This window comes from Hyperolius riggenbachi, chromosome 9, assembly GCF_040937935.1.
Source record: "Hyperolius riggenbachi isolate aHypRig1 chromosome 9, aHypRig1.pri, whole genome shotgun sequence".
Taxonomy (NCBI): domain Eukaryota; kingdom Metazoa; phylum Chordata; class Amphibia; order Anura; family Hyperoliidae; genus Hyperolius; species Hyperolius riggenbachi.
The window spans coordinates 287,481,037-287,501,944 of NC_090654.1; the positions used below are offsets into that span (position 1 = coordinate 287,481,037).

The following is a 20,908-nucleotide window of genomic DNA, read 5'->3' on the forward strand; positions in this document are numbered from 1 at the left end:
TAGAAAACCTCTCTAAACATGACTAGAATCGCTCTGAAATCTGCTTCAAAAACCTCTAGCGTTTTTCGGATCTGCTAGAAGTTTTTGGTGTGCACTGGGCCTCAGACTGACTGTGCAGAGTGACCAGTTCATAGATCTATGCCATTGCTTGCTTAGCGGGAAGTTATGTTTCTGGACATAGAGTGGGCGGAGCACAACATGGGCCAGGAGGAGTGGCCATTAGTGATGAGCAGGAGTTACGCCCATTTGTAACTACGCATGGTAATACGCAATTACGCATCGTAATCGCAATGCAAAATGTTGGGGGAATAGTTTAGGCAATTTCGTAGTTAATTGTTCCCATTCGTAATTACGCATGAATTTACGTGTAATTTACGCATAATTCTGTGCCGACTTTGGTACATGCCATTGCTACCAAAATTGCTACATATGTTAATACTAGAAGACTATGAGGAACAAATTACAAAAAGATTTAAAAAGACCTTGTAGTTTTTGAGAAAATCGATTTTAAAAATACAAAAGAAATGGTTTTTAAAATGTTATTTTTCTAGGTTTAAAAAAACCATTTTTCTTTGAATTTTTTTATCGATTTTCTCAAAAACTACAAGGTCTTTTTGAAAAACTATTTTTTTGACTTGTACCCAATATTTTCCTTAACATATATAGCAATTTTGGCAGCAATAGCATGTATGGGGCTTTGCTATTCACCACCAAAGTTGGCATTAAATTACACATAAATTAAGCGTAAATTCATGCCGAATTACGAATGATTATATGAAGTTAACTGAATTACGAATTTGTAACTACGCGTAATTTCGCCTAATCGTAATTAGCAGATTACGATAATCACTAGTAGCCGTACAGCAGAGCTCATACATGGCGCAGAGCGTGTCCAGAATAGCATATCCATCCAGTCTTGTCGGATATCCTCTGGGGGTCCGTGTGTGGCAATGGTGGGGATGAAGAGGACACAAGGAGGATCTTCAAAGGGGGTGATAAAGAGATTTACAGTCAAAATGTCTCCTCTGCTTCAATAGATTAGCCTCACCATTGTAACTTCTAAGACTAATCTTTTATTTTTTAGAGTGCCTAAAGGGGTTAATAGGTTTACTTTCATTTTCTCTTGGAGGCCTTATCAGTCACTGCGCTCTTCAGGCAGGGAGGACATTTGACAAGGAATTTTGCAATTCCCGGGTTCCTGGCGTTTCCTGCATGCCATTCTCTGTGCTCGTCTGCGATTCCTGAGTGGGCCATTGACTACAATGGCCAGTGCGGCAGTGCGCAATTTGCCATACGATTCAAATAGATGTGCTCTCCGTGACTAAGACCACTGGATTGATTTTTTTTTTCCAGAGTAGGCCAGGCTTGATATTTATCAGGGAGCTTCTGTGTGCAAGATACACTGATAGAAAGCAGTGTATTGTTAACAGAGTGACCTAGATATTACATTGCTGTGCAAGATGGCGGTTTCTCATGACATGGTTGCCCATATGTATTAAAAATGCACCTGCAAGACCAAATTTTAACTTAAAATATAAAACATTGATTTGCAAACTTGGAAAATATTTAGAAAAAAAATACAATAAAATGGCTTGAAGGCTAGTATAATTTCCCTTTCAGTCGGACGGCATCGCTCTTTGGAAGGCCCACAAGTGACTTGGCCGTTAAGGCCGCATCTGGGAGTTATTTCCAAGTGGCCAGCAATACACAAAATGTCAGCTTCATCACACAGAGAGAAAGAGCGAGCCTAAGGGGCGCCAATCTCCCATCATGCCCTGCTTCCTGTACAAATTCCCGAGGTAAGCCCGGCGTGTGAGAGACGCAAATAAACACAACAGAGGCTGTTCCTTTCTTCCCAGTATCAAAGTGCCAGCCGAACTGCGAATTCAAACAGCTAAATTGCAGGGAAAATAAACCCGCCGCTGCCAGGCCGCGTTCGCCAAGCGATGGTTTTAATAAGCGGCTGGGAACATTTGGCTGTGAGCGGCGTCCGAGACGCACGTTTCCTGCGCTGTAACATGTCACATGACGCAGGACGCCCGGGCCTCAGCTCGCTCTGACAGCAGGAGGACGGCGGTTACTGACTTCACAGGGGCCGAGAAGTAATTGGAATGACCCTCCTTTCGCTTTAAGCCAAATACATGTCGAGAATGAATGACAATGTTTAAAAAAGGGCTTCACCAATTAGGCCGCTAGCGTGGCTCAGAACACTGCAAGGTGACGCGTCAGCTGCGGGTGGAATCTGATGGGGGCGCCGTACAGTCATCAAGCTCTTAAAGGTTACGTCCAGATTTTTTATTTTTCACTACTATATCTTAATGCCCCGAGTGTCTGCCCAAAATCCCCGCTAAATACACGAGAGATAAGTCTAAGTGATCATTACCAGCACGGCTCCAAGAAAGAGCTAATAAAGTGGTTAAAGAAGGGCCCCTACTAGTCCCTCCGGTCCAGGGGCCCTGGTGCGGTCGCTACCTCTGAATCCCCTATTGCTACGCCACTGCTTAGGGTCCACCTATGTGGGCATAACAGGGCGGGGTAGGGGAGGTACTGCCGGCTCACATGCCATCCTCTGATTGAAGCATCTAGAAAGGGGGAGGGGCAGGCAGTGAGCCATTCTGACCTGCTCTTTCAGCAACAATGCACGTTGCAGTTTGGTGTGACTCGGAAACATCTGTAGCGCTTTTCAGACAATGGTAGGATCTAATTAAAACAATTATAGTTACCGACAGACCATTGCAATTCAGCCTGCCCATATTAAAGTCTATGCAGCCAAATTTCTGAGACTCAAATTTCACCTCGAGAACAATAAAAACACTTCCGGCAGCAAACAGCAAATTAATTTTATGCACACCTAAGTAAAAAAGTCACATAAAAACTTTCCACATTAAAGTTCAGCTTTCCGTTTCTTAAAAATACAAATGATAATACATTTATATTAAACAGAAACTGTAGTAAAAATGAGGTCATTAATACATTTTTTTTTTTTTAAATATTCATTTATAAATTATTTAATCAGTGCTTGCTCATTGTAAAAACTTTCCTATCCCTGATTTTCTTTCTGAAATTTATAACAGGGGGCAAAATCATGTCCTGTCAGGTGCAGCTCTGCAGAATGTTTGTTTACTGAGAGTTCTGAAGCCAGTTCCAAATATACCTGGTGTCCCAGAATGCACTGGGAGGGGAATACCACATAGCTAAGCAGCCTAGGCTAAGAAGGGTGGAGCTATATGCCAATATACAGCAATATATAGATATAGGAAGGGATTCTGACACTGAAACCAGGAAAATTACTGAAAAATTGGTATCCGGAATAACTTACTGCATTCTACTATATGTCACAACAGTGCATAGTTAATTACTGATGCTCACTGCTTTGTGCATTATAAAGTCTGGTACACACTTTCAATTATTATTGACCAATCACCTCCATGTAGTGTGAGGGTTACCTACACAAGCTGGTCACAGTATTCAACATCTGTTGACCCTCATGTCATTAGGGTAAAATTGGTCAGTGATCGGCTAATCATAATTTAAAGTGTACCAGGCTTTAATCTGTCCTTTTTGCAGGTAACAGAGGGAGTCAAGACCTCATTGCTGCACCAATAACTGCTTATTCCCTGTGACTCCCAGAATCCTCTGCGGCTGCCGTGACTCCCAGAATCCTCTGCGGCTGCCATGACTCCCAGAATCCTCTGCAGCTGCTGTGACTCCCAGAATCCTCTGCAGCCGCCCGTGACTCCCAGAATCCTCTGCAGCTGCCGTGACTCCCAGAACCCTCTGGGGCTGCCGTGACTCCCAGAATCCTCTGTGGCCGCCCGTGACTCCCAGAATCCTCTGCGGCCGCCCGTGACTCCCAGAATCCTCTGCAGCAGCCGTGACTCCCAGAATCCTCTGGGGCTGCCCGTGACTCCCAGAATCCTCTGGGGCTGCCCGTGACTCCCAGAATCCTCTGGGGCTGCCCGTGACTCCCAGAATCCTCTGGGGCCGCCCGTGACTCCCAGAATCCTCTGCGGCCGCCCGTGACTCCCAGAATCCTCTGCGGCTGCCGTGACTCCCAGAATCCTCTGCGGCTGCCGTGACTTCCATAATCCTCTGCGGCTGCCGTGACTCCCAGAATCCTCTGCGGCTGCCGTGACTCCCAGAATCCTCTGCGGCTGCCGTGACTCCCAGAATCCTCTGCGGCTGCCGTGACTCCCAGAATCCTCCGGGGCTGCCCGTGACTCCCAGAATCCTCTGCGGCTGCCGTGACTCCCAGAATCCTCTGCGGCTGCCGTGACTCCCAGAATCCTCTGCGGCTGCCGTGACTCCAATAATCCTCTGCGGCTGCCATGACTCCCAGAATCCTCTGCGGCTGCCGTGACTCTCAGAATCCTCTGCAGCTGTCGTGCCTCCCGGAATCCTCTGCGGCTGCCGTGACTCCCGGAATCCTCTGCGGCTGCCGTGACTCCCTGAATCCTCTGCGGCTGCCGTGACTCCCAGAATCCTCTGCAGCCGCCCGTGACTCCCAGAATCCTCTGCAGCCGCCCGTGACTCCCAGAATCCTCTGGGGCTGCCGTGACTCCCAGAATCCTCTGCGGCTGCCATCTGCGGCTGCCGTGACTCCCTGAATCCTCTGCGGCTGCCGTGACTCCCTGAATCCTCTGCGGCTGCCGTGACTCCCAGAATCCTCTGCAGCCGCCCGTGACTCCCAGAATCCTCTGCAGCCGCCCGTGACTCCCAGAATCCTCTGCAGCCGCCCGTGACTCCCAGAATCCTCTAGGGCTGCCGTGACTCCCAGAATCCTCTGGGGCTGCCATCTTTTGGCCGGTCTCTCCGGTGATTCACGCAGCTGGCTGAGTTCGCACAGATGAAACTACGAGAGGTGTGTAATTAGGGTGTCGCCGGGGCTTAGGAAGATGCTAAACATATCCTTTCTATAAATAAAATAATTATTTCGGAGTAATCCACATGCACAGAATGGTTAAACAGTAATTTATCTTAATATAGGAAGCGGACAACATAAATCTACCCTCCGCATTCCTGTAATCCTGAATCATCTCATCTTATGCATTTGTATGAACTCGCGACAAAATATGATGTAACCTTTCAAATGAAGACTACATCGCTAGTGTGAAAAAATGCTGGGGGATCGTACATTCCTACAGGCCAGCCTCTGTCTGACACAAACAGGCAATTATGTGAATATGAGCTCCCACTCACAAACTGTTATTACATTTTATTGCAAGGCACAGCTGTTTCCTCTGCTTATTGACCTTTTTTTGCCTCTTTGTGATACTCCTGATTTGCGTCTTTATGAAACCACGAAACTCCTGATTGTCAGATTAGGAGGTGACTTACAGGAACTTAATAAATATTCCCATTACACATTTGGACATGGCCTTTATAGCACGTTAGCATTAATGAGATAAACATGTGCCAATAGATATAAAATATTCAGACATCAGTTGCTCCAGATAAAAGAATGAATTTGCCGCAAGCCCCAACATGTGTCCCCCGGATATCAATATTAGGCAGCCATTGTTGCTCTAGATATCAGTATTAGGGGGCCACATGCGACCAGTTATAGGTTCATATATTTATTAGGTGGTCATGATAGCCCTCCAGATAGCAGGATTGGGATGTCAGGTGTGTCCCCAAGATAGCAGTATCAGGCAGCCTTTTTTGCCCCCCTAACAGTAATATTAAAGGAATTCCAAGGTGAAAATAAACTAATGACATAAACAATTGTATCTATCCTCCTACTCCTGAAAATGACTTTCTTAAAATTAAGTTTTATTTCTTTTTCCAACTACTTTCTTAAGTTTTTTATGTTTCCTTGTCTCTGCTCAATGACACAGTATTTCAAGTTTGCAGAGATAAAAAAAATCGATGAACTATTGACCTTTTTATCTATCCCCTGCTCCCAGAATCTGCTCTCTACCAGGAAAGAGTTTTATGGCTGTAATTTCTTATGAGGTTTATGCTACAGACCAATTAGGTCCCGACAGGACAGGAACTGTCACTTGCATACCTGATGTTTAACTCTTTCAGGCAGAGAAAGAATAAAAGGAACACAGCATAGTTATTTGTGTGCTAGGCACTGTACATACACATCTAGCAGTGGCTGGATAGTGTACTGGTTAAGGGCTTTGCCTCTGACACAGGTGACCTGGGGTTTGAATCTCAGCTCTTCCTGTTTAGTAAGCTGTGCCTGTTCAGTAAGGAGTCCTTGGGCGAGACTCCCTAACACTGCTACTGCCTATAGGGTGGCTGCAGCTCTAGTGCTCTGAGTTCTCCAGGAGAAAAGTGCGATATAAAGGCCCTTTTCCACTAGCAATCGCTAGCATTCGCGCTAAATGCTAGCGATTGCGATTCAGCAAAAGTCCAAAATTTCCCGGAATATCCACCCCTCAAATATCAGTATTATGTAGCTTCCCCTCAGATAGTAGTATTAGGTAGCCCCTATCAGATAGCAGTATAAGTTACCCCATATATACATAGAGAAATGCACCCTATACGTATTTAGAGAGTTTAGCCTGTCCTCTCATCTGTGACTAAGCACAAGTTGCAATTTGATCTCTCAGCTGTGTCAGCTGGTTGCCTCAGCAGAGCAGCTAATTTGTAAACACAGGATGTTAACCCTATCTCTGCTTCCATGAAAGCAGGAAGTAGACACACTGCAGATGTATTGCAGGATTTGTATCAGCTGTAACAAAAAGATAGGAAGGTCCGAGATCCGGTCTGCTTTAAGTAAGGCAACTCTGATCCCAAGCGACTGACTGCGGATCCAGAATGGCGGCTTCAATCGATTTCCATCTATTGTGTGTACAGGACTTTAGGGACAGACAAGATTCCATATAAACCCTGATAAAGCACAGCTTGTGGGATTCCACTAAGGGCTTGTCCACTCTAAGGCTTCTTGCACACAGGGACGTTACAAGCGCAGGTTAGTGCAGCCTGTAACGCTCCCCCAACGCACAGCAATGTAACACAAGTGGGATGTTCACACTGCCCATGTTGCGTTACATTGTAACACAGCAAAGTGCTGCATGCTGTGCGTTGTACTCGGCTGAGCCGCGTTAGACTGCTTGGACATGCTCAGTAATGTTGGGGAGGAGCGAAGAGCGGCCGGCACATGGCTAATTAATATTCACTGTACTCAGTGACGTGCAGTGTTTACTTCCTGGAGCGGCCGCTCTGTGCGGTGATTGGCCGGCGGGACCACGTGATGCCGCATGCGTCCAAGAGTGCGCATCACGGCATCACGGACGCCAGAGTGAGCTGCACAACGCGGCTCACTCTGATGTCCACACCAGAGAGCACCAGGCCTTGCGTTAGGGGCACGTTATGCGCCCTATAACATCCCCTAAATGCAACGTCTTGGTGTGTAACTAGCCTAAAGGTAGCCACTAACGGTCCAATTTCTAGCGAAAAATCGTTCGAGCGATCAGAAATTCTGATCGGAAGTGAAATATTGTAATAAAGCGTTCACTACACCATCAACAAACCAATCTTTACTTCCTATCTATCACATCCAACAAGAAAATTCAAATTTTGGTTCGATGAAAATTCATTCAGGCGACATTTTTTTCACTCATTCATAATTGATTGTGCCCACCAATGGAGATTATTTACAACCAATCCGATCAGAATTTCTGATCGCTCAAACGATTTTTCGCTAGAAATTGGACCGTTGTGGCCACTTTTAGAGCAATTTCACTCTTTTTTTCAGCGTTGGCGATTTAAAAAAAAACAAATCACCTTAAAACCGCTTGTGCAATGTTACCCTGTATTTCTGGCCCCCTGTTCTCTTCTCAATGCTCTATTACCCATTACTCTTTCTAACATATACCCTTTTCCATTACCAATATCCCTCATTGCAAATCTGTGTAAAAAACACCCCATAGCCCATTACTATCACAAGCACCATAGCCTCTACCCCCTATTGTTTACTTGTACACCCAACTCTTTTATGCCATCTCCACGAAGCAATTTTTCACATGGTATGCTTTATGATATGCAATATATTGATATGCAAATTTGTAACTGCAGAATTTACTATAGCATAATGTACTGTCTCTTGTCTACAGTCTTGTCCCCACGTTTATTGCCTGATGAAGCGGGCTGGGCCTGCGAAACGTGTTGCACTTTTTTGGGGTACTATTCAATAAATGTGATTGCTACTATTCAGGCAGTTTTTCGTGTCTGCTTTATGGAGGTAAGTCCACCACTTCCTCCAGCAAATTTTAAAGTTTTTATCCGCTTTTATCCTGCTGGCGCCTCTGTTCTCCTACTGCTTGTGCAATGTTGCTCTTTGTGAGTGTCTCACATAAGCGATGAGCTTTCTTTCCAATCGCAAACGCGCTCCTGCACCATTTTCAGAGCGTTTGCGATGCAATACAAAGTGTAGGGAAATCGCAAAGCGCTTGAAAAAGCACTTTGAAAATCGATTTAACGAGCTCTTAAATGAATAAATACATTGTATTTATTCATTTCCGGGTCAAAGAGTTCACTTCCTGACTGACGTCGGGAAGTAAAAAAAAAATCATTGCTCCACAAAAGCGCTTTTCTAAGCGAAAAAAATCGCCCAGAAAGCGCTTTTAAAGTCACTCTATAAATGGCTCAGCTCTTGTGATAGCACTGGTGATTTATAATGTGAGCTAGGCCTTACAGCTGAAATATCACATTTAGGTGAGTCCTCTCTGTATATTTCTTTTTAATCAGCGCATAGCTCCCTAAAACAATGAGGCCTAATTTGGGCGCTGTTCCTGGGACCCCCTGATACCCCTCCCCGCCCCCCCCCCTCACACACACACACACACACACACACACACAACCCCCCACTGTCTCCTCACATGAGATTATTCTGCACTGGAGAAAAAAAATCACTTTAGCTTTATCCAATAAACCGCCCCAGCCCCCTTCAGCGGTTAAAATGTAATATTCTAGATTAATAATGGGGATTAGAGCGGAATCCATTTTCCGTATCTTGCAGCCGTGGCGGACGCCTTTCAATTTCATATTAAAAACCCAGACGGACTCCCCATCAGCTGGTCGTAGATCCGATACGCGCTTCCCACACCGCCTGCGCAAATTAGCATCAAAGCGATGATATGAAGAGGAGGCCCCGCCCCTTCCATAAAGGGCATTACTGGGAATTTACACGCTAAATACAGGGGAAATTTACAGGATGCGATCTCATGCCCGGGACACACCATGCAATTTCCCATCAGATTCACGGGTTGAATCGATTATTTCCGACAGGTCCGTTCTGATTTTCGATCGTTTTTCTGATCGATTTTTTCCAAATCACTTCTATACAAAATTGAACAGAAAAACTGGATAGCGTAATGTTTAAAGGATAACTGAAGTGAGAAGTATATGGAGGTCGGCCATATTCATTTCCTTTTAAGCAATACCAGTTGCCTGGCAGCCCTGCTGAACCTCTGCCGCTAATACATTTAGCCATAGCCCCTGAACAAGCATGCAGCAGATCAGGTGTTTCTGATATTATTGTCAGATCTGACAAGATTAGCTGCATGCTTGTTTCTGGTGTGATTCAGACACTACTGCAGCCGAATAGACCAGCAGGGCTGCCTGCTATACAGCAGTCATTCCGAGTAAGGCTGGGAACACACTAGGAGGTGTGTGAATGGATGCGATTTGCTGTATATGCGTTTGTGCATTTTTTGTCATAATGAAGTGTGTTTTGAGTCTTTGTTCACATCTAAAATCTAAAATCATTTTTTTGTGCCCTGCTATTTTGCTTAGAGCTCTTTTGTAAGCGCTTTTGCAGAACGATTCTGTTTTTTCACTTCCTGACGTCAGTGAGGAGGTGAACTCTTTCACCAGGAAATGAATAAATACAATGTATTTATTCATGAAAGCGCTGGGGAAATCGCTATACAAAGCGTTTTTTCAAGCGCTTTGCGATTTTCCCATACCTCGAACCGCTCAGATGTGAACTCTCTCATAGGGAATCATTGCACAAGCGCTTTTAGGGCGACTGACTGTGTTTTTTTAGAATGTGGCAAGTATAAAATCATCCGCTTCGATGTCCTCTCTGGCTCATCGCTAGGAAGTCAACAGGAAGTGAAAATACATCGTCAAACATCATCAAAACGCATAAAAAAACGCAATAAAACGCTATACTTCTGCGTCACCATTGACAAACATTAGGTACATTTTAGATGCTTTTTGGAATAATATGCAGCAAATTCTGCGATTCAAAAACGTACATCACAGAACGCAAACAAATGCGTTTTTTTTCATGCACTCTATTGACTTACATTATGCATGTTAACGCTGGCGTTTCTGCCTAGTGTGTTCCTACCCTAAATCCATCATTCGGAATGATCGTTTCAGTCGATAGTAATTAAGCGTTTGCTTTGCGGTTTTAGAGCTTGCATGCACGGACCAGAGCGCGAACGCGTCAGGTGAAAAAATGCGCTGTTGGTATTCTGAACGCAGGCTATACAGACAGTCTCCTACTTACAAACGACTTGAGTTACAACTTTTCATACAAACAAAATTGTCTCTCTGCAAAATACACAACAATATATTTGTTGCTACATCTTATAGTATTGTATGAACTGTTGTCAGCGGTACAAAAGTGCTAATTAACCATCTAATTGAATTGCAATCTATCAAAGAAGATCAGTCAGGCCCAACAAAGGAGGGGAAAATACAGAGAAACAGAATCGTTCCAAATTTTGGAACAATATAACGATCGATAGAACAATTGTTGGCCATCGATCAGCACCATAAACGTTAACCGACCCAATCGATCGATCAACCATTCAGGGGATTGTACTCTTCAATGGGCACCTTTAAAGGACATCTGAAGTGAGAGGTATACGGAGGCTGCCATATTTATTACCTGTTAAACAATACCAGTTGCCTGGCAGCCCTGCTGATCTATTTATCTGCAGTAGTGTCTGTATCACACCAGAAACGAGCATGCAGCTAATCTTGTCAGATCTGACAATAATGTCAGAAACACCTGATCTGCTGCATGCTTGTTCAGGGGCTTTGGCTAAAAGTATTAGAGGCAGAGGATCTGCAGGACAGCCAAGCAACTAGTATTGCTTAAAAGGAAATAAATATGGCAGCCTCCATATACCGCTCTTCAGTTCCCCTTTAAACACATTAAAAGCACATTAAAAACACATTGTACTATACGTCAAGGACCAGAGCTGTCCGAAAGTAAATCATTTATCCATGTTTCCCCACGTATAACTCATGACTCAACTTACAAACAAACTCAACTTACAATCTTCTGAAACGTAACCTGTTTGTAAGCAGTTGGACCGCCTGTATTCAGAAAATCGCAGCGTGATGCAAACACAGATAAACCAGCCGACTTACAGAGACCTTTAAATAGGCTCTTTATCTACGGCGGACCTAACTATACCCAGAATGCTCGGCGGCGGCGGCACAGCTAATCTCAATGCAAGATAACCAGAGCCGGATCGTCCACAAGGCACACCTAAGCAGCTGCCTAGGGCCTCGAGAGAGTCTAGGGGCCCGGGGGATGCTAGCCCCCCCACCACCACCAAATCTTACTAAAAGAAGTCAGGTGACCATCAGCAGTGGCCACAAACTGCCATCTTGCCCAGGGCACAATCTCTCCTTTCCTGCAGCTACCACAGAGTACAGGTCTTCCTACCCCATCTTGCTCTCAAGGCGTCCATGGCCTGGCTGTGTGTCTCTCTCCTGCCTCCTGCAAGCTGTACTGGGTCAGGAATGAAGGTGTGTTGGATATTACCGTGTACCTGGCCTGCATTAATGTATAGCAATTGTAACCCTGCCCATATGAATGTGTGTAATCAGGATCTCCACACCCTGCTACACACACACACACACACACACCATACACACACACCACACATCACACACACGCACACACACACACACACACACACACACACACACACACACACACACACACCACACACATCATACACACACACACACGCTCACACACACACACACACACGCTCACACACACACACACGCTCGCTCACACAGGAGGTGTACAGTACCGAGCCTGCCGGTTGCCCTGAGCAGCTAATGCCAGCCTTGCTGTTTATACTTCAGGCTTAATAATTAGAGGCCGGGAGGAGGGAAGGCGAGAGGCGACATGCGTCTCCCTGAACGCTGCCATAAAGTGGAGCATCTCCCAGGATCCTCGGCGCTGGAAGCGGTACGGCCGCCCTGGCACAGAAACGCCATTGTTATGTAATGACTAATTAGTGCAGCGGGGACGACCCTGGCACAGACTGTTAAGTAACTCTATCCGTGCCAGGCAACGTCACCCTGCCAGCGGCACGTCCGGGTCGGGCAGGCCCGTGAGCGACTGTCACCTCAGCCCAGAGCCACACGCAGGTGTTGATGTTAAAGGGGACCTCTGGACTTACTGATAATCTAAGATTAGCATTGCTTTAACATTTAAAGGGAACCTGAAGTGAGAAATATATGGAGGCTGCCATATTTATTTGCTTTTAAGCAATACCAGTTACCTGGCAGCCCTGCTGATCCTCTGCCTCTAATACTATTACCCATAGCCCCTGAACAAGCATGCACCAGATCAGGTGTTACTGACATTATTGTCAGATCTGACAATATTAGCTGCATGCTTGTTTCTGGGGTGATTCAGTCACTTCTGCAGCCAAATAGATCAGCAGGACTGCCAGGCAACTTGTATTGTTTAAAAGGAAATAAATATGTCAGCCTCCATATTCTCACTTCAGTTGTCCTTTAAACCTTTAGTTTGTGGGAATGCATGTTACTGATTAACTTTTTGATGCTATAATTCAGGTTCATAGGCAAAGTGTGAACCCTGATTTCAGAATACCTTCACTTCCTTTCCAGACAGGAAGTGGAGAAATATCTTCAAAAGCGATACTGACACCTACTAATATAATTGTACGGTTGTACAGAGGCGCCAGAAATGTAAAAAGAGGTAAAAACGTTTCAATCTAAGGGGGGGGGGGGTAGTGGTGGACTTACCTCCCTAAGGTAGACACAAGAAAACAATTTATTTACATACTCCAAACAAGTGCAACGCGTTTCGTGGGCATATCACACTTCATCAGGCTGTAAACAGAAGTACAACAACTCATGCATTCAGGTAGGAAGCTTAACCCCTCTAATATAACGTTAATTTTGTCTTGTAGTGTAAAGGCCCGTACACACCATGATAAAAGTCAGCTGAGGCATTGTGACCAGGGCCCTTTTCCACTATATCAGTTGCTGTCAGTTATAACTGAAAGGACAACTGATGTGCAAGGCAATGTCCATGTTTCTCTCTGGCTCAAGCGATATTACTGGCTATCAGAGTGCTGACCCAGAAGCTTTTACGGGGTCATCGCCATTTTTAAAATGGAGAAGAGAGAATTCCATCGATCACAGAGGACAAACAGGATACGGGAGAGGAGAAAGAGGATCCTCTCTGCATGCAGTATTTGAAGTATTTTTATCAGCAGTATTACACGGACATCCCTGTGATTAGTCTGGTATTTGCTCACCATTTTTCTCCCCATGTGCTGCGCAGTGAGTCACTGGTAAATGTCGCCTCGCGTGGCTGTCAGCTGTCACTGACAGAGTGAAAACTCATCAATGATGCATATGCAATCCAGGATCCCCACGTCCTCCCTGCACCTATTCTTACCAGGGGGCTGAGGAGGATGTGGGTGATACTGAAATAGATCGGAAGAGCTCCACGGGCCGTATACTGCTTAGCAAGTGACATCAGTTGTGAGGGGCGGGGCCAGCATCAGCTTGTGCGCTGTAGCTCCCCCCACCAGGGGCATTGCAATACGGGGTGCAGAGGTAGCGACCGCATCGGGGCCCTTGAGGCCAGAGGGGCCCGAAGGGTCCACCCTCTATCACAGTATTAGCTCTCTGTTGGTCCTGTGCTGGTAATAATCACTTCTATAGATATTTTGAACAGTGGTAATCATTAACACACTGTCTCCCATCCCCTTCTTGTACCTCAGACACTGTAGTTGTCAGGCAGGTTTTGGTGCGCCGTATCAATTGTTATGTATAGAATGCTTGGGGGCCCCATTGTAAAACTTGCATCGGGGCCCACAGCTCCTTAGCTACGCCACTATCCTCCCCCCTAGAGGACATAGAATGGGCCCAACTGCACAGACACAGGAACATAGGAGGACGCAGGGACACAGGGGCATAGGAGGGGCCTAAGTACTGCACAGACACAGAGACATAGGAGGACGCAGGGACACAGGGGCATAGGAGGGGCCCAACTGCACAGACACAGAGACATAGGAGGACGCAGGGACACAGGGACATAGGAGGACGCAGGGACACAGGGGCATAGGAGGGGCTTAAGTACTGCACAGACACAGGGACATAGGAGGACGCAGGGACACAGGGACATAGGAGGACGCAGGGACACAGGGGCATAGGAGGGGCTTAAGTACTGCACAGACACAGGGACATAGGAGGACGCAGGGACACAGGGACATAGGAGGACGCAGGGACACAGGGGCATAGGAGGGGCTTAAGTACTGCACAGACACAGGGACATAGGAGGACGCAGGAACATAGGAGGACGCAGGGACACAGGGGCATAGGAGGGGCCCAACTGCACAGACACAGGGACATAGGAGGACGCAGGGACACAGGGGCATAGGAGGAGCCCAACTGCACAGACACAGGGACATAAGAGGACGCAGGGGCACAGGAGGACACAGGGGCATAGGAGGGGCCCAACTGCACAGACACAGGGACATAGGAGGATGCTGGAACATAGGGGCATAGGAGGACACAGGGACACAGGGGCATAGGAGGGGCCCAAGTACTGCACAGACACGGACATAGGAGGACGCAGGGACATAGCGGCATAGGAGGACACAGGGACACAGGGGCATAGGAGGGGCCCAACTGCACAGACACAGGGACATAGGAGGAGGGAGGGACATAGGCGTTTTCTTATAGAGGATATACAGTATAAGTGTCAGCTGTAACAGTACTAGACAAACATTATGTATCATTCTACATTTCAAAGATGTGTCCAAAATATTTTGTCCAATTTTTCCCTGTTTATTTACATTTGTACAGTTAGTTCAAGTCGTGTTGCAGTCACCTTAATCTTCCTGTGAAGTCATAAACGATCTGTGTTCACACACTCCCAGAATCCTCCTCTCTGGCTACTAACAGCAGGTAATTTACTAATGTGGACATGACACCTCCGCTACACCCAAAATACAGGATGTTTACAAAGGAGGGAGCTGTGCTTATGTGTATACAGTGTATTTATGCACACACACAAAGCAAACACCACACACACACACACACTCACAATACACACACAAAGCAAACACCACACACACACACACACACACACACACACACACACACCATACACACACACACACACACACACACACCATATACATACACACACCATATACACACACACACACACACCATACACACACACACACACACACACACCATACACACACCATACACACACCATACACACACCATACACACACCATACACACACACACACACCATACACACACCATACACACACACACCATATACATACACACACCATATACACACACACACACACACACACCATACACACACACACACACACACACACACACACACCATACACACACACACCATACACACACACCATACACACACACACACACACACACTACACACACACACACACACACCATACACACACCATACACACACCATACACACACCATACACACACACACACCATACACACCACACACACACACACACCACACACACACACACACCATACACACACACACCATACACACACACACACACACACACCCACACACACACACACACACACACACACACCCCATACACACACACACACACACACACACACACACACACACACACACCATACACACACACACAGCAAACACCACACACACACACAAAGCAAACACCACACACACACACACCATACACACACACACACACACCATACACACACACACACACCATACACACACCATACACACACCATACACACACACACACCATATACACACACACCATATACACACACACCATACACACACACACACACACACCATACACACACACACACCATACACACACACACACACACATCATACACACACACACACACACACACACACCATACACACACACACACACACCATACACACACACCATACACACACACACACCATACACATAGAGTTGGGCCGAACGGTTCGCCGGCGAACAGGGTTCGCGCGAACTTAGGTGGTTCGCGTGCGGGTACCGCACGCGAACCTTTTGCGGAAGAAGTTCGGTTCGCCCCATAATGCACCTGAGGGTCAACTTTGACCCTCTACATCACAGTCAGCAGGCCCAGTGTAGCCAATTAGGCTACACTAGCCCCTGGAGCCCCACCCCCCCTTATATAAGGCAGGCAGCGGCGGCCATTACGGCCACTCGTGTGCCTGCATTAGTCAGAGTAGGGCGAGCTGCTGCAGACTGTCTCTCAGGGAAAGATTAGTTAGGCTTAACTTCTTCCTGGCTGCATACCTGTTCTGTTCAGTGAGCCCTCAGCCCACTGCATACCTGTACTGTGATCCTGCCACTGCATAGCTGTTCAGTGATCCTGCCACAGCATACCTGTTCTGTTCAGTGAGCCCTCAGCCCACTGCATACCTGTACTGTGATCCTGCCACTGCATAGCTGTTCAGTGATCCTGCCACAGCATACCTGTTCTGTTCAGTGAGCCCTCAGCCCACTGCATACCTGTACTGTGATCCTGCCACTGCATACCTGTTCAGTGATCCTGCCACAGCATACCTGTTCTGTTCAGTGAGCTCTCAGCCCACTGCATACCTGTACTGTGATCCGGCCACTGCATACCTGTTCAGTGATCCTGCCACAGCATACCTGTTCTGTTCAGTGAGCCCTCAGCCCACTGCATACCTGTACTGTGATCCTGCCACTGCATACCTGTTCAGTGATCCTGCCACAGCATACCTGTTCTGTTCAGTGAGCCCTCAGCCCACTGCATACCTGTACTGTGATACTGCCACTGCATACCTGTTCAGTGATCCTGCCACAGCATACCTGTTCTGTTCAGTGAGCCCTCAGCCCACTGCATACCTGTACTGTGATCCTGCCACTGCATAGCTGTTCAGTGATCCTGCCACAGCATACCTGTTCTGTTCAGTGAGCCCTCAGCCCACTGCATACCTGTACTGTGATCCTGCCACTGCATAGCTGTTCAGTGATCCTGCCACAGCATACCTGTTCTGTTCAGTGAGCCCCCAGCCCACTGCATACCTGTACTGTGATCCTGCCACTGCATACCTGTTCAGTGATCCTGCCACAGCATACCTGTTCTGTTCAGTGAGCCCTCAGCCCACTGCATACCTGTACTGTGATCCTGCCACTGCATACCTGTTCAGTGATCCTGCCACAGCATACCTGTTCTGTTCAGTGAGCCCTCAGCCCACTGCATACCTGTACTGTGATCCTGCCACTGCATAGCTGTTCAGTGATCCTGCCACAGCATACCTGTTCTGTTCAGTGAGCCCTCAGCCCACTGCATACCTGTACTGTGATCCTGCCACTGCATAGCTGTTCAGTGATCCTGCCACAGCATACCTGTTCTGTTCAGTGAGCCCTCAGCCCACTGCATACCTGTACTGTGATCCTGCCACTGCATACCTGTTCAGTGATCCTGCCACAGCATACCTGTTCTGTTCAGTGAGCTCTCAGCCCACTGCATACCTGTACTGTGATCCTGCCACTGCATACCTGTTCAGTGATCCTGCCACAGCATACCTGTTCTGTTCAGTGAGCCCTCAGCCCACTGCATACCTGTACTGTGATCCTGCCACTGCATAGCTGTTCAGTGATCCTGCCACAGCATACCTGTTCTGTTCAGTGAGCCCTCAGCCCACTGCATACCTGTACTGTGATCCTGCCACTGCATACCTGTTCAGTGATCCTGCCACAGCATACCTGTTCTGTTCAGTGAGCCCTCAGCCCACTGCATACCTGTACTGTGATCCTGCCACTGCATAGCTGTTCAGTGATCCTGCCACAGCATACCTGTTCTGTTCAGTGAGCCCTCAGCCCACTGCATACCTGTACTGTGATCCTGCCACTGCATACCTGTTCAGTGATCCTGCCACTGTATACCTGTTCTGTGAACCCGCCACTGTATACCTGTTCTGTTCAGTGGACCCGCCACTGTATACCTGTTCTGTGAACCCGCCACTGTATACCTGTTCTGTTCAGTGGACCCGCCACTGTATACCTGTTCTGTGAACCCGCCACTGTATACCTGTTCTGTTCAGTGGACCCGCCACTGTATACCTGTTCTGTGAACCCGCCACTGTATACCTGTTCTGTTCAGTGGACCCGCCACTGTATACCTGTTCTGTGAACCCGCCACTGTATACCTGTTCTGTTCAGTGGACCTGCCACTGTATACCTGTTTAGTGAACACGCCACTGCATACCTGTTGTGTTCAGTGAACCTGCCACTGCATACCTGTTCTGTGAACCCGCCACTGTATACCTGTTCTGTTCAGTGGACCCGCCACTGTATACCTGTTCTGTGAACCCGCCACTGTATACCTGTTCTGTTCAGTGGACCTGCCACTGTATACCTGTTTAGTGAACACGCCACTGCATACCTGTTGTGTTCAGTGAACCTGCCACTGCATACCTGTTCTGTGAACCCGCCACTGTATACCTGTTCTGTTCAGTGGACCCGCCACTGTATACCTGTTCTGTTCAGTGGACCCGCCACTGTATACCTGTTCTGTTCAGTGGACCTGCCACTGTATACCTGTTTAGTGAACACGCCACTGCATACCTGTTGTGTTCAGTGAACCTGCCACTGCATACCTGTTCTGTGAACCCGCCACTGTATACCTGTTCTGTTCAGTGGACCCGCCACTGTATACCTGTTCTGTTCAGTGGACCTGCCACTGTATACCTGTTCTGTTCAGTGGACCTGCCACTGTATACCTGTTTAGTGAACACGCCACTGCATACCTGTTGTGTTCAGTGAACCCGCCACTGTATACCTGTACTGTTCAGTGAACCCACCGCATCAGTGCGCATACCTGTGCAGTTAAGTGAACCCACCTACCTACGTGAGTGCACGCAGTGTGATATACCACTCCGTGCATACCCGATATGGACAAAACAGGTAGAGGAAGAGGAAGAGGAAGAGGTAGTGGCAGAGGCAGAGGAAGGCCACCCGGCAGGTCTGCGCGAGGTCGTGTAAATGTAATTTCGTGTGGACCTGGCCCACAGTACAGTGCTCGGAAGAAGGCACGTCCCATCACCTCCCAAGATTGTCAGGACGTGGTTGAGTATTTAGCGACACAGAACACCTCATCTTGCTCAGCCACCAGCGCTACTACTAGCACCACTTCCGCTGCATTTGACACTTCGCAAGAATTATTTAGTGGTGGTGAAATCACTGATGCACAGCCATTGTTACAGCCAGATGAATTTTCACCAGCTCATATGTCTGCGTTACGCGACAACACTATGGATGTAACGTGTAAGGAGGATGAAGGACCTACACATTTGGATTTTTCTGAGGCAAGCGAAGCTGGGCAGGATGATTACGATGATGACGATGATAGGGATCCTCTGTATGTTCCCAATAGAGGAGATGAAGAGGGGGACAGTTCAGAGGGGGAGTCAGAGAGTAGTAGGAGGATAGAAGTTGCTGAAAGAAGCTGGGGCAGCTCTTCGTCAGAAACAGCTGGTGGCAGAGTCCGGCACCATGTATCGCCAGATTCGCCACCTATGTACAGCCAGCCAACTTGCCCTTCAGCATCAGCTGCTGAGGTCCCCATAGTGCCCACATCCCAGGGTGGCTCAGCGGTGTGGAAATTTTTTAATGTGTGTGCCTCAGATCGGACCAAAGCCATCTGTTCGCTCTGCCAACAAAAATTGAGCCGTGGAAAGGCCAACACTCACGTAGGGACAAGTGCCTTACGAAGGCACCTGGAGAAAAGGCACAAACAGCAATGGGATGGCCACCTGAGCAAAAGCAGCAGCAGCACACAAAAGCAAAGTCACCCTCCTTCTCCTCTTCCTCCTTCAGGTGCATCATCTGCTTATGCCGCTCTCTCCCTTGCACCTTCACAGGCACCCTCCTCCACTCCGCCTCTGCCCTTGAGCGGTTCCTGCTCCTCTGCCCACAGCAGCAGTCAGGTGTCCGTGAAGGAAATGTTTGAGCGGAAGAAGCCACTTTTGGCCAGTCACCCCCTTGCCCGGCGTCTGACAGCTGGCGTGGCGGAACTGTTAGCTCGCCAGCTGTTACCATACCGGCTGGTGGACTCTGAGGCCTTCCGTAAATTTGTGGCCATCGGAACACCGCAGTGGAAGATGCCAGGCCGCACTTATTTTTCCAGAAAGGCCATACCCCAACTGCACCGTGAAGTTGAGAGGCAAGTGGTGTCATCTCTTGCAAAGAGCGTTGGGTCAAGGGTACACCTGACCACGGATGCCTGGTCTGCCAAGCACGGGCAGGGCCGCTACATTACCTACACAGCCCATTGGGTGAACCTGGTGGTGAACGATGGCAAGCAGAAAGCGGCGGACCAAATTGTGACACCTCCACGGCTTGCAGGCAGGCCTCCTGCCACCTCCTCTCCTCCTGCTACATGCTCTTCGCTGTCCTCCTCCTCCTCCTTGGCTGAGTGGCAGTTCTCCTCTCCAGCTACACAGCCCCAGCTCCGCAGGGCCTATGCTGCATACCAGGTACGACGGTGTCACGCCATCTTAGACATGGCTTGTCTCAAAGCGGAGAGTCACACTGGAGCAGCTCTCCTGGCTGCTCTTAAGAAACAGGTGGATGAGTGGCTGACCCCGCACCACCTGGAGAT

The 20,908-nt window shown here is 47.8% G+C and overlaps 1 protein-coding gene across 3 annotated transcripts in view; it reads right to left on the reverse strand.

The window, feature by feature from the left end:
* Positions 1 to 20,908, reverse strand: part of CLMN (calmin) — a 170,930-nt gene that overhangs the window by 98,777 nt on the left and 51,245 nt on the right. Inside the window, exon 1 of one of the 3 annotated variants that reach the window (XM_068254736.1) lies at positions 11,648 to 11,711. The exons of the other annotated variants lie outside the window; for them this stretch is intronic. Within the exon in view, the coding sequence (XP_068110837.1) occupies positions 11,648 to 11,672 (25 nt within the window). The 5' untranslated portion in view covers positions 11,673 to 11,711. Of the gene's footprint in view, positions 1 to 11,647; positions 11,712 to 20,908 lie in introns of those variants that run through there. 3 annotated transcript variants of the gene reach the window in all.